The sequence below is a fragment of the Somniosus microcephalus genome, unplaced genomic scaffold (assembly GCF_052327205.1).
Source record: "Somniosus microcephalus isolate GS21.2 unplaced genomic scaffold, FLI_Smic_1.0 scaffold26, whole genome shotgun sequence".
Lineage (NCBI taxonomy): Eukaryota > Metazoa > Chordata > Chondrichthyes > Squaliformes > Somniosidae > Somniosus > Somniosus microcephalus.
The window spans coordinates 83049-102490 of record NW_028225213.1 but is presented as its reverse complement, the minus strand read 5'-3'; the positions used below and the strand labels follow the sequence as shown (position 1 = coordinate 102490).

Below are 19442 nucleotides of genomic sequence, written 5' to 3'. Positions count from 1 at the left end.
CGGACAAAGTCAACATAGATTTACAAAAGGTAAATCGTGCTTGACTAATCTGGAATTTTTTGAGGATGTAACTGGTAAAATAGATAAGGGAGAACCAGTGGATGTGGTGTATTTGGACTTTCAGAAGGCTTTCGATAAGGTCCCACATAAGAGATTAGCGTGCAAAATTGAGGCACATGGGATTGGGGGCAAGGTATTGACCTGGATAGAGAACTGGTTGGCGGACAGAAAGCAAAGAGTTGGAATAAACGGGTCATTTTCCGAGTGGCAGGCAGTGACTAGTGGGGTACTGCAAGGATCGGTCCTTGGACCCCAGCTGTTCACAATATGTATTAATGATCTGGACGGGGGAATTGGATGTAATATCTCCAAATTTGCAGATGACACAAAGCTGAGTGGGAGGGTAAGCTGTGAGGAGGATGTCGTGAAACTCCAGTACGATTTGGACAGATTGGGTGATTGGGCAGAAACATGGCAAATGCACTATAATGTGGATAAATGTGAGGTTATCCACTTTAGTGGCAAAAACAGGAAGGCGGATTATTATTTGAATGGCAATAGATTGGGAGAAGGGGAAGTGCAAAGAGACCTGGGTGTTCTTGTGCACCAGTCGCTGAAGGTAAGCATGCAGGTGCAGCAGGCAGTTAAGAAGGCAAATGGTGTGTTGGTCTTCGTAGCAAGAGGGTTCGAGTACAGGAACAAGGATGTCTTGCTACAGTTGTACAGGGCCTTGGTGAGACCGCACCTTCAGTATTGTGTGCAGTTTTGGTCGCCTTACCTGAGGAAGGACGTTCTTGCCATGGAAGGAGTGCAGCGAAGATTCACAAGGCTGATACCTGGGATGGCAGGAATGACGTATGAGGAGAGATTGTGTCGATTGGGATTATACTCACTGGAGTTTGGAAGAATGAGAGGGGATCTCATCGAAACCTATAAAATTCTGTCAGGTCTGGACAGAGTAGATGCAGGAAGGATTTTTATGATTGCCGGGGAGTCCAGAACCAGGGGTCATAGTCTAAGGATAAGGGGTAAGCCATGTAGGACTGAAATCAGGAGGAATTTCTTCACCCAGAGAGTGGTGAACCTGTGGAATTCTCTGCCACAGAGGGCGGTGGAGGCCAGTTCATTAAATATATTCAAAAAGAGTTGGATATATTTCTTAAGGCTAAAGGGATCAAGGGATATGGGGAGAAGGCAGGGACAGGGTACTGAATTTGGATGATCAGCCATGATCTCATTGAATGGCGGAGCAGGCTCAAAGGGCCGAATGGCCTACTCCTGCTCCTATCTTCTATGTTTCCCCTTTATTCTTCGGGGTGCCGGCCACGATCTCTCAGCCCGGCGCTCCTCTTGATCCAACACCCCGTTCCCCAGTGGCCCAGCAGGGCCCCGGTGTGCGCAGTGCCATACCCCTCCCCTTTAATCAGGGAGGGAGGTCTGCTATGACATGGTGCTATGTGCCGACGGGTATGGCGACGTTACACAAAGCACCGTGAAATTCACTGGTAGCACCTCAAGAGGGAAGGGCGCGCTTCCAGTACCACCCCGCCTCCTGCCTGGGGCGCTACCACTGAATTTAATGCGCAGGGGCGCTAACTTTTTCAGGGCGCTAAAATTAGCCCCGGTGACGTTAGCGACCCAAAGGGGGCGCCACTGAATTTCCCCCTAATAGTCTAAATGGGCTGGAGGAGCAGAGGGATCCAGGGATACAGATACACAAATCACTAAAAGTAGCAACACAGGTTAATAAGGCCATTAAATAAAAAGCACTGGGCTACATTCGTAAAGGAGCCTCCAGTTCCGTGTCTAGGAGCTCTAAACCATGGCAGAGAGCAGCTGGGACACATTTCTCACACATCTCGAGATTAACCCACACGGCAACTTTGCTGTCAGTGAAGAGAGACGAGAAAGACCAAAGTGCCGTTTGCCCCTCTCAGTGTGGCCCTGAAGGACTGTGTCCAGGCTGGAGTTCTGTTCCCACCGTATGATCCTCCCCCAGATTGTCCTTTCTGAGCTCCAGCCAGGTGATGCTAAACACTCAGGTGGGAAAGAAGAAAATCTGCAACAATGTGTTTAACACAAAGCTGATTTATTTGACATCTATCCAGAATATTAAACTCCAGCCCAGTTCCCAGACTTATTAATATCAGCAGAAACAATCCCCACCTGTCAGAATGAACATGGTTCAGTCCTGGATGTGATTAACAGCAGCAACAACAGAATCCAATCCCTGCAGTCACTTGTGAACTCGCTGGTGTGTCAGTAGGTTGGATGACTGAGTGAATCCCTTCCCACACTCAGGGCAGGTGAACGGCCTCTCCCCAGTGTGAACTCGCTGGTGTCTCAGCAGGTGGGATGACTGAGTGAATCCCTTCCCACACTCAGGGCAGGTGAACGGCCTCTCCCCAGTGTGAACTCGCTGGTGTGTCAGCAGGGTGGATGACTGAGTGAATCCCTTCCCACACTCAGAGCAGGTGAATGGTCTCTCCCCAGTGTGAACTCGCTGGTGTGTCAGCAGGTGGGATGACTCAGTGAATCCCTTCCCACACTCAGAGCAGGTGAACGGCCTCTCCACAGTGTGAGTGCGCTGGTGTGTCAGCAGGTGGGATGAGCGAGTGAATCCCTTCCCACACACGGAGCAGGTGAACGGCCGCTCCCCAGTGTGAGTGCGCTGGTGTATAGTGAGCTCAGATGACTGCCTAAACCCAGTCCCGCAGTGAGAGCAGGTGAACGGCCTCTCCCCAGTGTGAGTGCACAGGTGTACAGTGAGGTCAGATGATCGCCTGAACCCAGTCCCGCAGTGAGAGCACCTGAACGGTCTCTCATCAGTGTGAACACGTTGATGGCGTATCAGTTCCCCGGACACTTTATAGCACTTCCCACAGTCCGAGCATTTAAAAGGTCTCTCATCAGTGTGAACTCGCTGGTGTATCAGCAGGGTGGATGAACGAGCGAATCCCTTCCCACACACGGAGCAGGTGAATGGCCTCTCCCCAGTGTGAACTCGCTGGTGTGTCAGCAGGTGGGATGAGCGAGTGAATCCCTTCCCACACACGGAGCAGGTGAACGGCCTCTCCCCAGTGTGAACTCGCTGGTGTACAGTGAGGTCAGATGACTGCCCAAACCCAGTCCCGCAGTGCGAGCACCTGAACGGTCTCTCCCCAGTGTGAACACGTTGATGGTGTATCAGTGCCCCGGAACTTTTAAAGCACTTCTCACAGTCCGAGCAGTTAAAAGGTCTCTCATCAGTGTGAACTCGCTGGTGTCTCAGCAGGCGGGATGAATTAGTGAATCCCTTCCCACACTCGGAGCAGGTGAACGGCCTCTCCCCGATGTGAACGGTGCTTTTTGCTTCCATATTCAAAGGCCGATGATATTCAGTTCCTGATGAATCGAGTGACTGTCAGATCTTGACGTGATGTTTGGTTTGAGTTTCCTGTCTACAAATCCTCCCCTTCTAATACCCTGTAAAATGAATTTAAAATGGAGCGTGAGAGAGAACCCTCTAAAGAGGCAGGTTGTGAAATTGAGCTCAATGAATCTGGTTGTTTGTGGGGCCGGCACTAGAAAAAAAGTGACCATGAAAGCTGCCGGATTGTCATAAAATCCCACTGGTTCACTAATGTCCCTCGGTGAAGGGAATCTGCCACCTGGTCTGGGCCTCTGGCCTCTATGGGAGGAGAGAGAGAGAGAGGTGGGAGTGGGAGGGGGCGAAGGAGATGGACTTTATACCTCTGCAACTCGACCAGAACTTTGACAGAACCTCCAAAACCCGCAACCTCCAGCACCTAGAAGGACAAAGGCAGAAGGTGCATGGGAGCACCATCACCTCCAAGTTCTCCCAGTCACACACCATCCTGACTTGGACATATATCGCTGTTGCTGCATCATCACTGGGTGAAAATCCTGGAACTCCTTACACAACAGCATTGTGGGAGTACCTTCACCACATGGACTGCAGCGGTTCAAGAAGGCGGCTCACCACCATCTCAAGGGCAATTGGGGATGGGCACTAAATGCAGGCCGAGCCAGCGACGCCCACATCCCATCAATGAATAAAAAAAGGTGGCCCACCATCACCACCTCAATGGGAAGATGGGGATTGGCAACATATTCTGGTCTTGCGAGCGACGCCCACATCCCAAGAATGAATTAAAACAAATCTGTATATGTAAACTGGATTAAAAGCCTCTACAGAAATACTTATTCCTAAAACAATACTCTTTTACATTGTAGGGACAGTGTCTGTGTAACAACCTAATCTCCCCCAGAATCCACCGCCCTTGACTGTCACACATTGGAAATTGTTGGGTCCCCCTGGGCTCAGAAGTACTGGGGGTTAAACCCAGCAGCTTCTCCTCCATCTCCACTCCAGTTCAAACTGAAGCAACAAAAAGACCTACACAGGCGGCCAGGGACCTACCTGCCATCACCTGCAATAAAACTCTTCCCCACAGCCGCTGACTAATGGTGGCCGCAGCACCCACAATCACCGCGCCCCAGAAACCGCTCTATCCAACGCGATGATGTCCCCGCTGAGAGTGCACATGCTCCTCGGGGCCACGGGCCATTCTGGGAGCCTGGCTCCTGTCCTTTCTCCCGAGTCGGACTTGGTGGAACCGGCTGAAGAAACCGGGAAGCGGCGGCTCGGATGGGGGAGGTGCTGCACCCTGGGTTTCCTGGTGCTGGGGCCCGGCCGCTCTGATTCTGATTGAGTTTTTTGATGAGGTAACAGAGAGGGTTGATGAGGGCAATGCGGTTAACATGGTGTACATGGATTTCCAAAAGGCGTTCGACAAAGAGCCACATACTAGGCTTACCAGCAAAGTTGATACCCATGGAATAATAGGGACAGTGGCAGCATGGATACGAAATTGGCAAAGTGACAGGAAACAGAGAGTAGTGGTGAACGGTTGTTTTTCAGACTGGAGGAAAGTACACAGTGGTGTTCCCCAGGGGTCGGTACTAGGATCAGTGCTTTTCTTGATATATATTAATGACTTTGACTTGGGTGTACAAGGCACAGTTTCAAAATATGCAGATGACACAAAACTTGGAAGTATAGTGAACAGTGAGGAGGATAGTGATAGACTTCAAGAGGACATAGACATGCTGGTGGAATGGGTGGACACGTGGGAGATGAAATTTAACGCAGAAAAGTGCGAACTGATATATTTTGGTAGGAAGAATGAGGAGAGGCAATATAAACTAAAGGGTACAATCCTAAAGTGGGTGCATGAACAGAGAGACCTGGGGGCATGTGTGCACAAATCATTGAAGGTGGCAGGGCAGGTTGAGAAAGCGGTTAAAAAAGCTTACGGGAACCTGGGCTTTATAAATAGAGGTATAGAGTCCAAAAACAAGGAGGTTATGATGAACCTTTATAAAACACTGGTTCGGCCTCAACTGGAGTATTGTGTCCAATTCTGGGCTCCGCACTTTAGGAAGGATGTGAAGGCCTCAGAGAGGGTGCAGAAAAGATTTACAAGAATGGTTCCAGGGATGAGGGACTTCAGTTACGTGGATAGACTCGAGAAGCTGGGGTTGTTCTCCTTAGAGTAGAGAAGGTTGAGATGAGATTTGATAGAGGTATTCAAACTCATGAGGGGTCTGGACAGAGTAGATAGAGAGAAACTGTTCCCATTGGCGGAAGGGTCGCGAACCAGAGGACACAGATTTAAGGTGATTGGCAGAAGAACCAAAGGCGACATGAGGAAAAACTTTTTTACGCAGCGAGTGGTTAGGATCTGGAATGCACTGCCTGAAAGGGTGGTGGAGGCAGATTCAATCACCGCTTTCAAAAGGGAATTGGGTAAGTGCCTGAAGTAAAGAAATGTGCAGGGTTACGGGGAAAGGGCGGGGAGTGGGACTCCCTGAAGTGGTCTTGCAGAGAGCCGGCACGGGCTCGACGGGCTAAATGGCCTCCTTCTGTGCTGTAACCATTCTATGGTTCTATAAAATATTAGAAAGTTTGATCTACAGAAGCACGAGGTTTATCTGCTTTTATTGATGAATTTAAAAAGTCTCTATTAAAACCTGAGCCAGTGTGTTGTGAGCCAAAGAGCCTTGTGTCCAGTGAGGGGAATAAAGGCCCACAGCCTCCCCTGGCCCCGGGCCCTGAACAAGGGACTGGAGAAACTCGCTGCCCTGCGGATCAGACAATCAGCCGGTGCCAGTCCCGCCCCTCGGGCTCCCCAATTGGTTGGAGGACCTGCCACCGGCTCGCTCCTCCAGCGCCGCACCACTCGCTCCCTATTGGTCGGAAGCTCCCGTCAATCAGGCCCTGAGCTGGGTCACGTGTCCCCGCAGAGATCACGTGCTCCGTCCAACTGACGTCGCTTGGTCCAGGGCCTCGCGGACTCTCAGGTTTTTCTATTTCTCTTTGTTCTCTCCCGATCCACCCCTCCCCCCCCACCCCGCACGAATCTCCACCCAATCGGACCGGAGAAAACTCACTTTGCGTCACCGATCGCGACTCTGGACCCGACACCAAGGACTTTCCCCGGAATGTCCCGCGCCGACTCCGTCCGGCAGGATCCGAGTGCGCAGGCGCAGCTCTGAATGGGGGAGGGGGCTGGTCTCCTCTGGGCATGCGCGGTTGTTGCCCTTGGTGACCGGGAGGGGTCACTGTGCCGGACTCGGCCCAAACCGCCGCTCCGTGTGTGCATGCGCGGACTCTCGGCTGTCAATCAACCATCAGCCAGTAGAGGTCGCTGGTGAGACCAGTGAAAAAAGAAACACTTGCATTTCTATAGCGCCTTTCAACACCACCGGACGTCCCAAAGTGCTTTACAGCCAACGAAGTACTTTTGAAGTGTAGTCACTGTTGTAATGTAAGAAATGCGGCAGTCAAATAGCGCACAGCAAGCTCCCACAAACAGCAATGTGATATTGACCAGATAATCTATCTTTTTGTTAACTCTGTTTCTCTCTCTACGGATGTTGTTTGGCCTGCTGAGTGTTTCCAGCATTTCCTGTTGTTATTTCAGATTTCCAGCATCCGCAGTATTTTGCTATTATCCTTTTGTTACATTGATTGAGGGATAAACATTGGCTCGGACACCGGGGATATTTCCCCTGCTCTTTCCCACATTACAACAGTGACTACACCTCAAAAGTACTTCATTGGCTGTAAAACACTTCAAGACGTCTGCTGGTCATGAAAGCACGATATAAATGCAAGTCTTTCTTTCTCAAAATAGTGCCATGGGATCTTTTACATCCACCTGAGAGAGCAGACAGGGCCTCAGTTTAATGTCTCATCTGAAAGACGCCACCACTGACAGTGCCTCAGTACTGCACTGGAGTGTCAGCCTGGATTTTTGTGCTCTAGTCTCTGGAGTGGGACTTGAACCCACAACCTTATGCCTCAGAGGCAAGAGTGCTACCATAGAGTCATTGATTTATACAGCACAGAAAGGGGCCCTTCGGCCCATCGTGCCCACGCCGGCCATCAAGCCCTGTCTATTCTAATCCCATTTTCCAGCACTTGGTCCGTAGCCTTGCATGCTATGGTGTTTCAAGTGCTCATCTAAATGCTTCTTGAATGTTGTGAGGGTTCCTGCCTCTACCACCCTTTCAGGCAGTGAGTTCCAGATTCCAACCACCCTCTGGGTGAAAAAGTTTTTCCTCAAATCCCCTCTAAACCTCCTGCCCCTTACCTTGAATCTATGCCCCTTGTTATTGACCCCTCTACTAAGGGGAAAAGTTCCTATCTACCCTATCTATGCCCCTCATAATTTTGTACACCTCAATCAGGTCCCCCCTCAGCCTTCCCTGCTCTAAGGAAAACAACCCCAGCCTGTCCAGTCTCTCTTCATAGCTGAAGCGCTCCAGCCCAGGTAACACCCTGGTGAATCTCCTCTGCACCCTCTCCAATGCAATCACATTCTTCCTATAGTGTGGCGACCAGAACTGCAAACAGTATTCCAGCTGTGGCCTAACTAGCGTTTTGTACAGCTCCATCATAACCTCCCTGCTCTTATATTCTATGCCTCGGCTAATGAAGGCAAGTATCCTATATGCCTTCTTAACCACCCTATCTAGCTGTCCTGCTGCTCTCAGGGATCTGTGTACATGCACACCAAGGTCCCGCTGATCCTCTGTCCTTCCTAGGGTCCTACCATTCATTGTGTATTCCCTTGTTAGTCCTCCCAAAATGCATCACCTCACACTTTTCAGGGTTAAATTCCATTTGCCACTGTGCTGCCCATCTAACCAACCCGTCTATATTCTCCTGTAGCCTGAGGCTTCCCTCCTCGCTATTTACCACTCCACCAATTTTCGTGTCATCAGCGAACTTACTGATCATACCTCCTACATTCATATCTAAATCATTAATGTACACTACAAGCAGCAAAGGACCCAGCACCGATCCCTGTGGTACACCACTGGACACAGGCTTCCAGTCACAAAAACAACCTTCGACCATCACCCTCTGCCTCCTGCCACTAAGCCAATTTTGGATCCAATGTGCCAAATTGCCCTGGATCCCATGGGCTCTTACCTTCTTGACCAGTCTCCCATGTGGGACTTTGTCAAAAGCCTTACTGAAGTCCATGTACACTACTTCAACTGCACTACCCTCATCCACACACCTAGTCACCCCCTCTCAAAATTCAATCAAATTGGTTAGACATGATCTCCCCCTGACAAAGCCATGCTGACTATCTTGATTAATCCTTGCCTCTCCAAGTGGAGACTAATTCTGTCCCTCAGAATTTTTTCCAATAATTTCCCTACCACTGATGTTAGGCTCACTGGCCTGTAATGCCGTGGTTTATCCCTACTACTACCCTTCTTGAATAATGGTACTATGTTAGCTGTCCTCGTCCTCTGGCATGTCCCCTGTGGCCAGAGAGGTTCTGAAAATTTGTGTCAGAGCCCCTGCAATCTCCTCCCTTGCCTCTCACAGCAGCCTGGGATACATCTCATCTGGGCCTGGGGGTTTATCCACTTTTAAGCCCGCTAAAACCACGAGTACCTCCTCCCTCTCAATACTAATTTGTTCAAGTATATCACAATCCCCCTGCCTGATTTCTATGCCTGCATCGTCCTTCTCCATAGTGAACACAGATGCAAAATATTAATTTAAAACCTCACCTACATCTTCTGGCTCTACACACAGATTGCCACTTTGGTCCCTAATGGGCTCTACTCTTTCCCTGGTTTTCCTCTTGCCTTTAATATACTAATAAAACACCGTGGGATTTTCCTTTATTTTGCCTGCCAGTGTTTTTTCATGACCCCTCTTCGTTCTCCTAATTTCTTTTTTAAGTACCCCCCTGCACTTTCTATACTCCTCTAGGGCTTCCACTGTTTTTAGTCCTTTGTATCTGCCAAAAGCCTCCCTTTTTTTCCTAAACCATTCTTGTATGTCCCTTGACATCCAGGGTTCCCTGGGCTTGTTGGTCCCACCCTTGACCTTTACAGGAACATGGTGGCATTGTACTCTCTCTATTTCCTTTCTGAAAGACTCCCACTGCTCTGATGTGGATTTTCCTACAAGTAGCTGATCCCAGTCCACTTTGGCCAGATCCTGCCTTATCATATTAAAATCGGCCTTCCCCCAATTTAGAACCTTTATTTCCGGTCCATCTTTGTCCTTTTGCATAACTACTTTAAATCTCACCGAATTATGGTCACTGTCACCGAATTATGGTCACTGTCACCAAAATGCTCTCCTACTAACCTTTCTACCACTTGCCCTGCTATATTCCCTCGAATTAGGTCCAGTACCGCCCCCTCTCTTGTAGGACTTTCTACATGTTGGCTGAAAAAGCTCTCCTGGATGCACTTTAAGAATTCCACACCCTCTAAGCCTTTCACACCCTGACTATCCCAGTTAATATTGGGGAAGTTGAAATCCCCAACAGTTATTACCTTATTATTTCTACACTTCTCTGAGATTAGCCTACATATCTGTTCCTCTATCTCCCCCTTACTGTTTGGGGGCCTATAGTACACTCCCAGCAAAGTGCTTGCCCCCTTTTTGTTTTTAAGTTCTATCCATATGGCCTCATTAGAGGAACCTGCTAAGGTATCATCCCTTCTTACAGCAGAAATTGACTCGATTAATATTACTCACCTGATTTTTGGTCAACTCTTGGAGTATTCACGTTTAATAAATCTCCGGGAGAAGGAGTCGCTTCACTTGTACTGGTTACATAAGAACATAAAAAATAGGAGCAGGAGTAGGCCAATTGGCCCCTCGAGCCTGCTCCGCCATTCAATAAGATCATGGCTGATCTGATCCGAACCTCAAATCTACTTTCACTCTCCGTCCCACCCGAACCCATGTGATCTCCCGGGAGAGGCGAAAAACCAGTTGAAAAACCCAATGACCAATTTGGGAGAAAAAATCTGAGAAATTCCTCTCTGACCCTTCTAGGCGATCGAAACTCGTCCAGGAGATCACTCTGTCCCTGTATTTCCTGCAGTACTTACATTCTGTAAAAGGTGATCTCCACCCCAGCCAGGAACAGGCCCAATTTACTCTTGAAGGACTCCTAGCTGGCAGCCTGTTCCCGAGGTCTCCACTAATCCCTGTGAATAGAACCATCTCCTGAAATCTAACACAGAATTAGAACACAAGAAGTAGGAGCAGGACCAGGCTACACGGCCCCTGGGCCCACTCCGCCACCCAGAGGGCCATGACCGATCCGAACCTAGCCTCATGTCTGATATCCTGCCCGCTCCCCGTAACCCCTAATTCCCTTTACTTCTAGGAAACTGTCGATTTCCGTTTTAAATTTATTTAATGATGTAGCTTCCACAGATTGAAAACTGCTAATGTAACACCCTTATTTAAAAAGGGTAGTAGGCAGAAGGCTGGAAACTAGAGACCTGTTAGCCTAACATCTGTGGTTGGTAAAATGTTAGAGTCCATTATTAAGGAGACAGTAACGGGACATTTGGATAAACATAATTTAATAGGACAAAGTCAGCATGGTTTTATGAAGGGGAAGTCATGTTTGACAAATTTGCTTGAGTTCTTTGAGGAAGTAACATACAGGGTGGATAAAGGAGAACCAGTGGACGTAGTGCATTTAGACTTCCAAAAGGCATTTGACAAGGTGCCACACAAAAGATTATTGCTTAAGATAAAAAATCACGGGATTGGGGGTAATATTCTGGCGTGGGTGGAGAATTGGCTCTCTAACAGAAAGCAGGGAGTTGGGATAAATGGTTCATTCTCAGACTGGCAATCAGTAACTAGTGGTGTTCTGCAGGGGTCAGTGCTGGGTCCCCAACTCTTTTCAATCTATATTAACGATTTGGAGGAGGGGACCGAGTGTAACATATCAAAGTTTGCAGATGATACAAAGATGGGAGGGAAAGTAGTGAGTGAGGAGGACATAAAAAACTTGCAAAGGGACATAGACAGGCTAAGTAAGTGGGCAGAGATTTGGCAGATGGAATACAATACTGGAACGTGTGAGGTTATGCACTTTGGCAGGAAAAATCATAGAGCAAGTTATTATCTTAATGGCAAGAAACTGGAAAGTACTGAAGTACAAAGGGATCTGGGGGTCCTGGTGCACGAAACTCAAAAGGTTAGTATGCAGGTGCAGCAAGTGATCAAGAAGGCCAATGGAATGTTGGCTTTTATTGTTAGGGGGATAGAATATAAAAACAGGGAGGTATTGCTGCAGTTATACAAGGTATTGGTGAGACCGCACCTGGAATACTGCATACAGTTTTGGTGTCCATACTTAAGAAAAGACATACTTGCTCTCGAGTCAGTACAAAGAAGGTTCACTCGGTTAATCCCGGGGATGAGGGGGTGGTCATATGAGGAGAGGTTGAGTCGATTGGGACTCCTCATTGGAGTTCAGAAGAATGAGAGGCGATCTTATTGAAACATATAAGATTGTGAAGGGGCTTGATCGGGTGGATGCGGTGAGGATGTTCCCAATGATGGGTGAAACGACAACTAGGAGGCATAATCTTAAAATAAGGGGCTGCTCTTTCAAAACTGAAATGAGGAGAAACTTCTTCACTCAGAGGGTGGTAGGTTTGTGGAATTTGCTGCCCCAGAAAGCTGTGGAAGCTACATCATTAAATAAATTTTAAAACAGAAATAGATAGTTTCCTAGAAGTAAAGGGAATTAAGGGTTACGGGGAGCGGGCAGGAAATTGGACATGAGTCTAGGTTCGGAATGGTCATGGCCCTGTGGGTAGTGGAGCGGGCCCAAGGGCCGTGTAGCCTGGTTCTGCTCCTACTTCTTGTGTTCTAATTCGGTGTTAGATTTCAGGAGATGGTTTTATTCCTGTTCCTGGCTGGGGTGGAGATCGCCTTTACAGAAGGTAAGTACTGTAGAAAATACAGGGACAGAGTGATCTCCTGGAAGAGTTTCGATCGCCTAGATGGGACAGAGAGGAATTTCCCAGATTTTTTCTCCCAAATTGGCCATTGGGTTTTTTATCTGGTTTTTCGCCTCTCCCGGGAGATCACATGGGTTCGGGTGGGATGGAGAGTGATAGAAGATTTGAGTTTAGGATCAGATCAGCCATGATCTTATTGAATGGTGGAGCAGGCTCGAGGGGCCGATTGGCCTACGCCTGCTCCTATTTCTTATGTTCTTATGTCCCCTTGTCCTCGGCTGCCCCACCGGCGGAAAAAGTTTCTCTCTATCTACTCTACCAATTCCTTTCAAAATCCGAAAATCCTCAATCACTCCTTAACCTTCTAGATTCCAGGGAACACAAGCCTAGTTTATGTAATCTCTCCCTCATAATCTAACCCTTGGAGCCTGGGAAACATTCTGGTCAATCTGTGCTGCACTCCTTCCAAGGCCAATACATCCTTTCTGAGGTGCGGTGCCCAGAACTGTACACAGTGCTCCAGGGAGTTCCTGGGAGTTACTGTGCGTAGGTCCCTGAAGGTGGCGGGACATATTGAGAGAGTGGTTAACAAAGCATATGGGATCTTGGGCTTCATAAATAGAGGTATTGAGTACAAAAGTAGAGAAGTTATGCTGAACCTTTATAAAGTGCTGGTTAGGCCACAACTGGAGTATTGCGTCCAGTTCTGGTCACCACACTTTAGGAAGGATGTGAAGGCCCTTGAGAGGGTGCAGAGGAGATTTACCAGAATGGTTCTGGGGATGGGGGATCTTATCTACAAGGACAGGTTGGAGAAGCTGGATTTGTTTTCATTAGAGCAAAGGAGGTTGAGGGGTGATTTGACAGAGGTGTACAAGATTATGACAGGTTTGGACAGGCTAGACGGGTAAAGGCTGTTCCCACTAGTTGATGGTACAAGGACTAGGGGACACAGATTTAAGGTTTTGGGCAAGAGATACAGGGGGGATGTGAGGAAAAACTTTTTTATGCAGCGAGTGGTGAGGACCTGGAACTCACTGCCGACGGAAGTGGTGGAAGCGGAGACACTCAATGTTTTCAAGGGGAGACTGGATAGGCAGCTGAGGGAAATAAACTTGCAGGGCTACGGGGATAGAGCGGGGGAATGGGACTGACTGGATTGTATACAGAGAGCCGGCACGGACTCGATGGGCCGAATGGCCTCCTGTTGTGCCGTTATGACTCTCTTGGGGTCTAACCAGGGCTTTGTATAGCTGTAGCTTATAAGCAGAAACTGTTTCCAGTGGCAGGAGGGTCGGTAACCAGAGGACACAGATATAAGGTCATTGACAAAAGAACCAGAGGCGAGGTGAGGAGAATTTTATTGACGCAGCGAGTTGTTGTGATCTGGAATGCGCTGCCTGAAAGGGCGGTGGAAGCAGAGTCAATAATAACGTTCACTGGGGAATTGGATAAACACTTGAAGGGGAACAATTTTCAGGGCTATGGGGACAGAGCAGGGGAGTGGGACTAAATGGAGAGCTCTTTCAAAGAGCCGGCACAGGCACAATGGGCTGAATGGCCTCCTTCTGTGCTGTATGATTCTAGGAGCCACTCCTAGAGTGGAGTGGTGCCCACAGGGATCGCTTGGCAGGAAATTGGGAGGAGGTGGTTCACACGCAGACAGCACCTGATTTCGAGACGCTGTCCTTTTAAAATAATCCCTCCACAGGCAAGGAGGGACTCGGACCTTTAATGAAAATCACATTGAAAAGGAGAGTCCCTGTCCCTTTAAGAGCCCTCCGCCCACCACTCCCGCCTTTTTCTTAAAGTCTTTGAAATTAATAATAAAAGTTCATGCAGAAAAAATGAGAGTGTGGGTCTGACTGTATTTTAGTGAGTATCTGTGTCTGTGTGTCTGTCTGACTGTATGTGTGTGTGTGTCTGTGTAGAACAGCATCATAGAATGATACAGCACAGGAGGCCGCCATTCGGCCCATCGTGCCTGTGCCGGCTCTTTGAAAGAGCGATCCAATTAATCCCACTCCCCATGCTCTTTCCCCAAAGCCCTGTAAATGTTTTCCCTTCAAGTATTTATCTCAATCTCTTTTGAATTATAATATCGAATCTGCTTCCACCGCCCTTTCAGGCAGTGCATTCCAGATCACAACAACTTGGTGTAAAAATCTGTTTCCTCATGTCACCTCTGGTTCTTTTGCCAATCGCCTTACATCTGGTTTCTGTCCCTTCAGCCATTGGAAACGGTTTCTCCTTATTTACTCTCTCAAAATCCATCCTGATTTTGAACAACTCTATCAAATCTCCTCTTCATCTTCTTTGCTTAAGGAGAACAACCCCAGCTTCTCCCGTCTCTCCACGTAACTCAAGTCCCTCATCCCTGGTCCCATTCTCGTAAATTTCTTCTGCACCCTCTCTAAGGCCTTGACATCCTTCCTAAAGTGTGGTGCCCAGCGGAAGCCTAGCCAGTGTTTTATAAAGGCTTAGCATAACCTGCTTGCTTTTGTACTCTATTCCTCTATTAATAAAGTCAAGGATCCTGTTTGCTTTATTAACAGCCTTCTCAACTTGTCCTGCCACCTTCTAAGATTTGTGTACATACACCCCGAGGCCTCTCTGTTCCTGCACCCTCTTTAAAACTGGACCATTTAGTTTATATTGCCTCTCCTCATTCTTCCTACCAAAATGAATCACTTCACACTTCTCTACATTAAATTTAATCTGCCACGTTTCTGCCCATTTCACCAGTCTGGCTACATCCTCCTGAAGTCTGTTACTATCCTCATTGTTTGCTACATTTGAGTTTCGTGTCGTCTGTAAATTTTGAAATTTTGCCCTGTATCCCCAAGTCCAGGTCATTGATATATATCAAAAAAAGCAGTGGTCCGAATCAATGTTCACGTTAAGTTGCGCGGCCACGCAGCGGTCTGGAGGTCCCGCGCAGCCGGCTCACCGCCCTATAAATGGAATAAACGCGCATGCGTGGAAATTTGAATGGGCCGTGCAGCCCGTTAAAGGGGCCACGCACCTCAAAGAAAAGAGGGAACATTGATCCTAATACCGACCCCTGGGGAACATCACTGTTTACCTCCCTCCAGTCTGAAAAGCAACCGTTCACCACTACTCTCTGCTTTCTGTCCCTTGGCAGAAAATTGGGAGGGGGCGAGAGCAAACAGCACCTGATTTGTCGCCAAGCACTCAGTGGAGCAGGGGATTAGCCCTACTTTAAATGTCAGTCTCTTACACATACATTAATAAAAAGGGAGACGCTGTCCCTTTAAAATCGGTCATCCACGGGGACGCGGTCCCTTTAATGAAAATCTCATAGAAAAAGAGAGCGCCTGTCCCTTTAAGAGAACCCCCACCACTCCCATATTTCTCTTAAAGTGCTTGAAATTAATAATTAAAAACGCAGAAAATTGGAGAAAAAATATTTTTACTCACATTTGCTCCGCAGGGTTTCTTGTTTCTGTTTCATCAATTTAAAAACAAACTGCTTTTTTTATGATCAGCCATGATCGCATTGAATGGCGGAGCAGGCTCGAGGGGCCGAATGGCCTACTCCTGCTCCTATCTTCAATGTTTCTATGTTTAAAACAAGTACCTTCTGTAAAATAAAATTCGTTTGAGCTGTAAAATGGGAAAGGAACATTAAAAATAAACTTTCCCAGGATCACAGATTCTGACCAGACCGCTTTACAAAATGGCGGCGGGCCGATCCCAGGTCCCGCCTCCTCCTTCGCCGCGATTGGTTGGAGGACCAAAGCCCCTCGGTCAGTCCTCCAGGCTCCGCCTCCCCTCGCTCATTGGTGGAGAGCTCAGTGTCAGTCAGTGCACGCCGGCGACGTCGTGACGTTGCAGGGTGGGCGGTTGGAGCAGGCGGGAAATTAAATTCATTTAAATTAAATCTCCCGTCAGCCTCCTCTGTCCCAATCAGCCGGCGCAAGTCCCGCCCCTCGGGCTCCCCGATTGGTTGGAGGACCCGCCGCCGGCTCGCTCCTCCAGCCCCGCCCTGCTCGCTCCCTATTGGTCGGAAGCTCCTGTCAATCAGGCCCTGGGCCCGGGTCCTATCTTCTATGTACTTTCAGTGATGACTTTTATAAACTGGTTTTACAGGAAATTAGAAGAGGAGGGGAGAGATTTGAAGACACTCGGTCCCTTTGTGACTCGAAAGTTGCAGCTGGCCCCGCGCATGCGCACCATGGCCCCGCCCTCTCCTGCTCCACAGGCGCCCGGCCCGCACCGCGCATGCTCAGCACACCCAGCGCCCCTGTCAATCATCCTCCCCCTCTGAACAAGCCCCGCCCCCTTCCCCTACTCCGCATGCGCCGCCAGGCCCCGCTCCCGAGGATGAGCAGTTACCGCGCCTGCGCAAGACCTCGCATTCTGGGGAAGGCCCGGGCAACCGCGAGAGTCCGGATCACCGGCGGAAAGTGAGCTTTATCAGGGTTTTTTTAATATATAGCGGAGAGAAGCGCGGGCGGGGAGATAAATAAATAGAAAATACAAACCGCACCGTCCCAGCACCCTCCCGGCACCGAGCGGAGCGGATTGAGCGGCCGCAGCCCCTTGTCTTCTGCAGGGAGCCGGACTGGGGCACGTCATCAACTCCAAGGCGGTGACTGACGGGAGCTCGGACCAATAGGGAGAGAGCGGGCGGAGCTTGGAGGACTGAGGTGGCGGCGGGTCCTACAGCCAATCGGGGTGTCCGAGGGGGCGGGACTTCCGCTGCCTGCTTCTCCCGCTGCTGAGACAAGTGAAATGCAGCAGAGGGCGCTCTTCTGAGTTTGGGGCTCAGGCCTGTTCGTGGAGCAGTGCAGAGGGAACTTTACTCTGCACTGGGCTTTACTCCCTCAGCACTGCACTGGAGGGGCAGCACAGAGTTTTAGACTGCAGTCTCTGGAGTGGGACTTCAACCCACAACCTTCTGACTCAGAGGAGAGAGTGCTGCTGCCTGAGCCACGGCTGACACTCTGTATCTAACCCGTGCTGTACCTGCCCTTGGAGTGTTTGATGGGACAGTGTAGAGGGAGCTTTACTCTGTATCTAACCCATGCTGTACCTGTCCTGGGAGTGTTTGATGGGACAGTGTAGAGGGAGCTTTACTCTGTATCTAACCCGTGCTGTACCTGCCCGCACGAGCAAGTTTGGCTAGGGTAAATAAAATCAGAGAGTTAAATGCGTGGCTCAAAGACTGGTGTGGGAGTAATGGGTTTTGCTTCTTGGGACACTGGCACCAGCACTGGGACAGGAGAGAGCTGTTCCGTTGGGACGGACTTCACTTGGCCAGTGCTGGGACTAGAATCCTGGTGAATCGAATAACTAGGGCTGTAGAGAGGGCTTTAAACAAATTAGTGGGGGGGAGGTTTCAAGAGAGCGAAAAATAAAAATGTCAGCGGAGAAGGCAATAGAGCAAGGTAGCAGAGGGGGAATTAAAAACCAGAGCGTGTCAGGAAGGGACAGAATATATAAAGGTAAAGTAGTAAAGGGGGTAAAAGCAGGAATAAATTGTCACAAAACATATTTAAAAGTTCTTTATCTGAATGCACGCAGCATTCGTAACAAAATAGACAAGTTGACGGCACAAATAACTACACATGGGTATGATCTGGTGGCCATTACGGAGACATGGCTGCAGGGTGACCATGACTGGGAACTAAACATCCAGGGGTATTTGACTATTAGGAAGGACAGACAAGAAGGAAAAGGAGGTGGGGTGGCTCTGTTATTAAAGGATGGAATCACTGCAATAGTGAGAAATGATATTGGGTCAAAGGATCAGGATAGTGAAACAGTTTGGGTGGAAATAAGGAATAATAAGGGGGGAAAGTCACTAGTGGGCGTAGTCTATAGGCCTCCTAAAAGTTCCAAATCTATTGGTCGGAGTATAAATCAGCAAATAGTTGGGGCTTGTAATAAGGGAACAGCTATAATCATGGGAGATTATAACTTTCATATTGACTGGACAAATCAAATTGGGCAGGGCAGCCTTGAGGAAGAGTTCATAGAGTGCATTAGGGACGAGTTCCTTGAGCAGTATGTTACTGAACCAACCAGGGGGCAGGCAATCTTAGATCTGGTCCTGTGTAATGAGACAGGATTTATAAAAATGTCCGAGTAAAGGATCCCCTTGGAATGAGTGACCATAACATGGTTGAATTCCAAATTCAGTTGGCGGGTGAGAGAGTTGGATCTCAAACCAGCGTACTAAGCTTAAATAAAGGAGACTATGAAGGTATGAGAGCAGAGTTGACTAAAGTGGACTGGGAAAATAGATTAAGGTGTAAGACGGTACATGAGCAGTGGTGTACATTCAAGGAGATATTTCACAACTTTCAAGAAAAATATATTCCACTGAGGAAAAAGGGGCGTAAAAGAAAAGACAGCCATCCGTGGTTAAGTAATGTAATAAAGGACAGTATCCGACTGAAAACAAGGGCATATAAAGTAGCCAAATCTAGTGGGAGGATAGAAGATTGGGAAGCATTTAAAAGCCAGCAAAGAATAACTAAAAGATTAATTAAGAAAGGGAAGATAGATTATGAAAGTAAACTAGCAAAAAATATAAACATAGAAGATAGGAGCAGGAGTAGGCCATTTGGCCCTTCGAGCCTGCTCCGCCATTCAATGAGATCATGGCTGATCATCCAAATTCAGTACCCTGTCCCTGCCTTCTCCCCATATCCCTTGATCCCTTTAGCCTCAAGAAATATATCCAACTCTTTCTTGAATATATTTAATGAACTGGCCTCCACCGCCCTCTGTGGCAGAGAATTCCACAGGTTCACCACTCTCTGGGTGAAGAAATTCCTCCTCACTTCAGTCCTAAATGGCTTACCCCTTATCCTTAGACTATGAGCCCTGGTTCTGGACTCCACAGCCATCAGAAACATCCTTCCTGCATCTAGTCTGTCCAGACCTGACAGAATTTTATAGGTTTCGATGAGATCCCCTCTCAATCTTCTAAACTCCAGTGAGTATAAGACCAATCGACACAATCTCTCCTCATACGTCATTCCTGCCATCCCAGGTATCAGCCTGGTGAATCTTTGCTGCACTCCCTCCATGGCAAGAACGTCCTTCCTCAGGTAAGGTGACCAAAACTGCACACAATACTC

The 19442-nt window shown here is 48.5% G+C and overlaps 1 protein-coding gene across 1 annotated transcript; it reads right to left on the bottom strand.

Annotated features, from left to right (window-relative positions):
- Nucleotides 1-2078: 2078 nt before the first annotated feature.
- LOC147083889 (uncharacterized) lies at nucleotides 2079-15996 on the bottom strand. Its single transcript, XM_085980068.1, has 2 exons — nucleotides 15769-15996; nucleotides 2079-3465 (listed from the first exon to the last, which is right to left on the bottom strand). The coding sequence occupies exon 2, from the start codon at nucleotides 3356-3358 to the stop codon at nucleotides 2237-2239; it is 1122 nt and encodes a 373-aa protein (XP_085836194.1). The 5' UTR covers nucleotides 3359-3465; nucleotides 15769-15996; the 3' UTR covers nucleotides 2079-2236.
- Between the last annotated feature and the right edge of the window lie 3446 nt (nucleotides 15997-19442).

Coding starts and splice junctions, on each gene's coding strand:
- LOC147083889 (XM_085980068.1), bottom strand. CDS start 3,358: ATGGAAGCAAAAAGCACCGTTCACATCGGGGAGAGGCCGTTCACCTGC.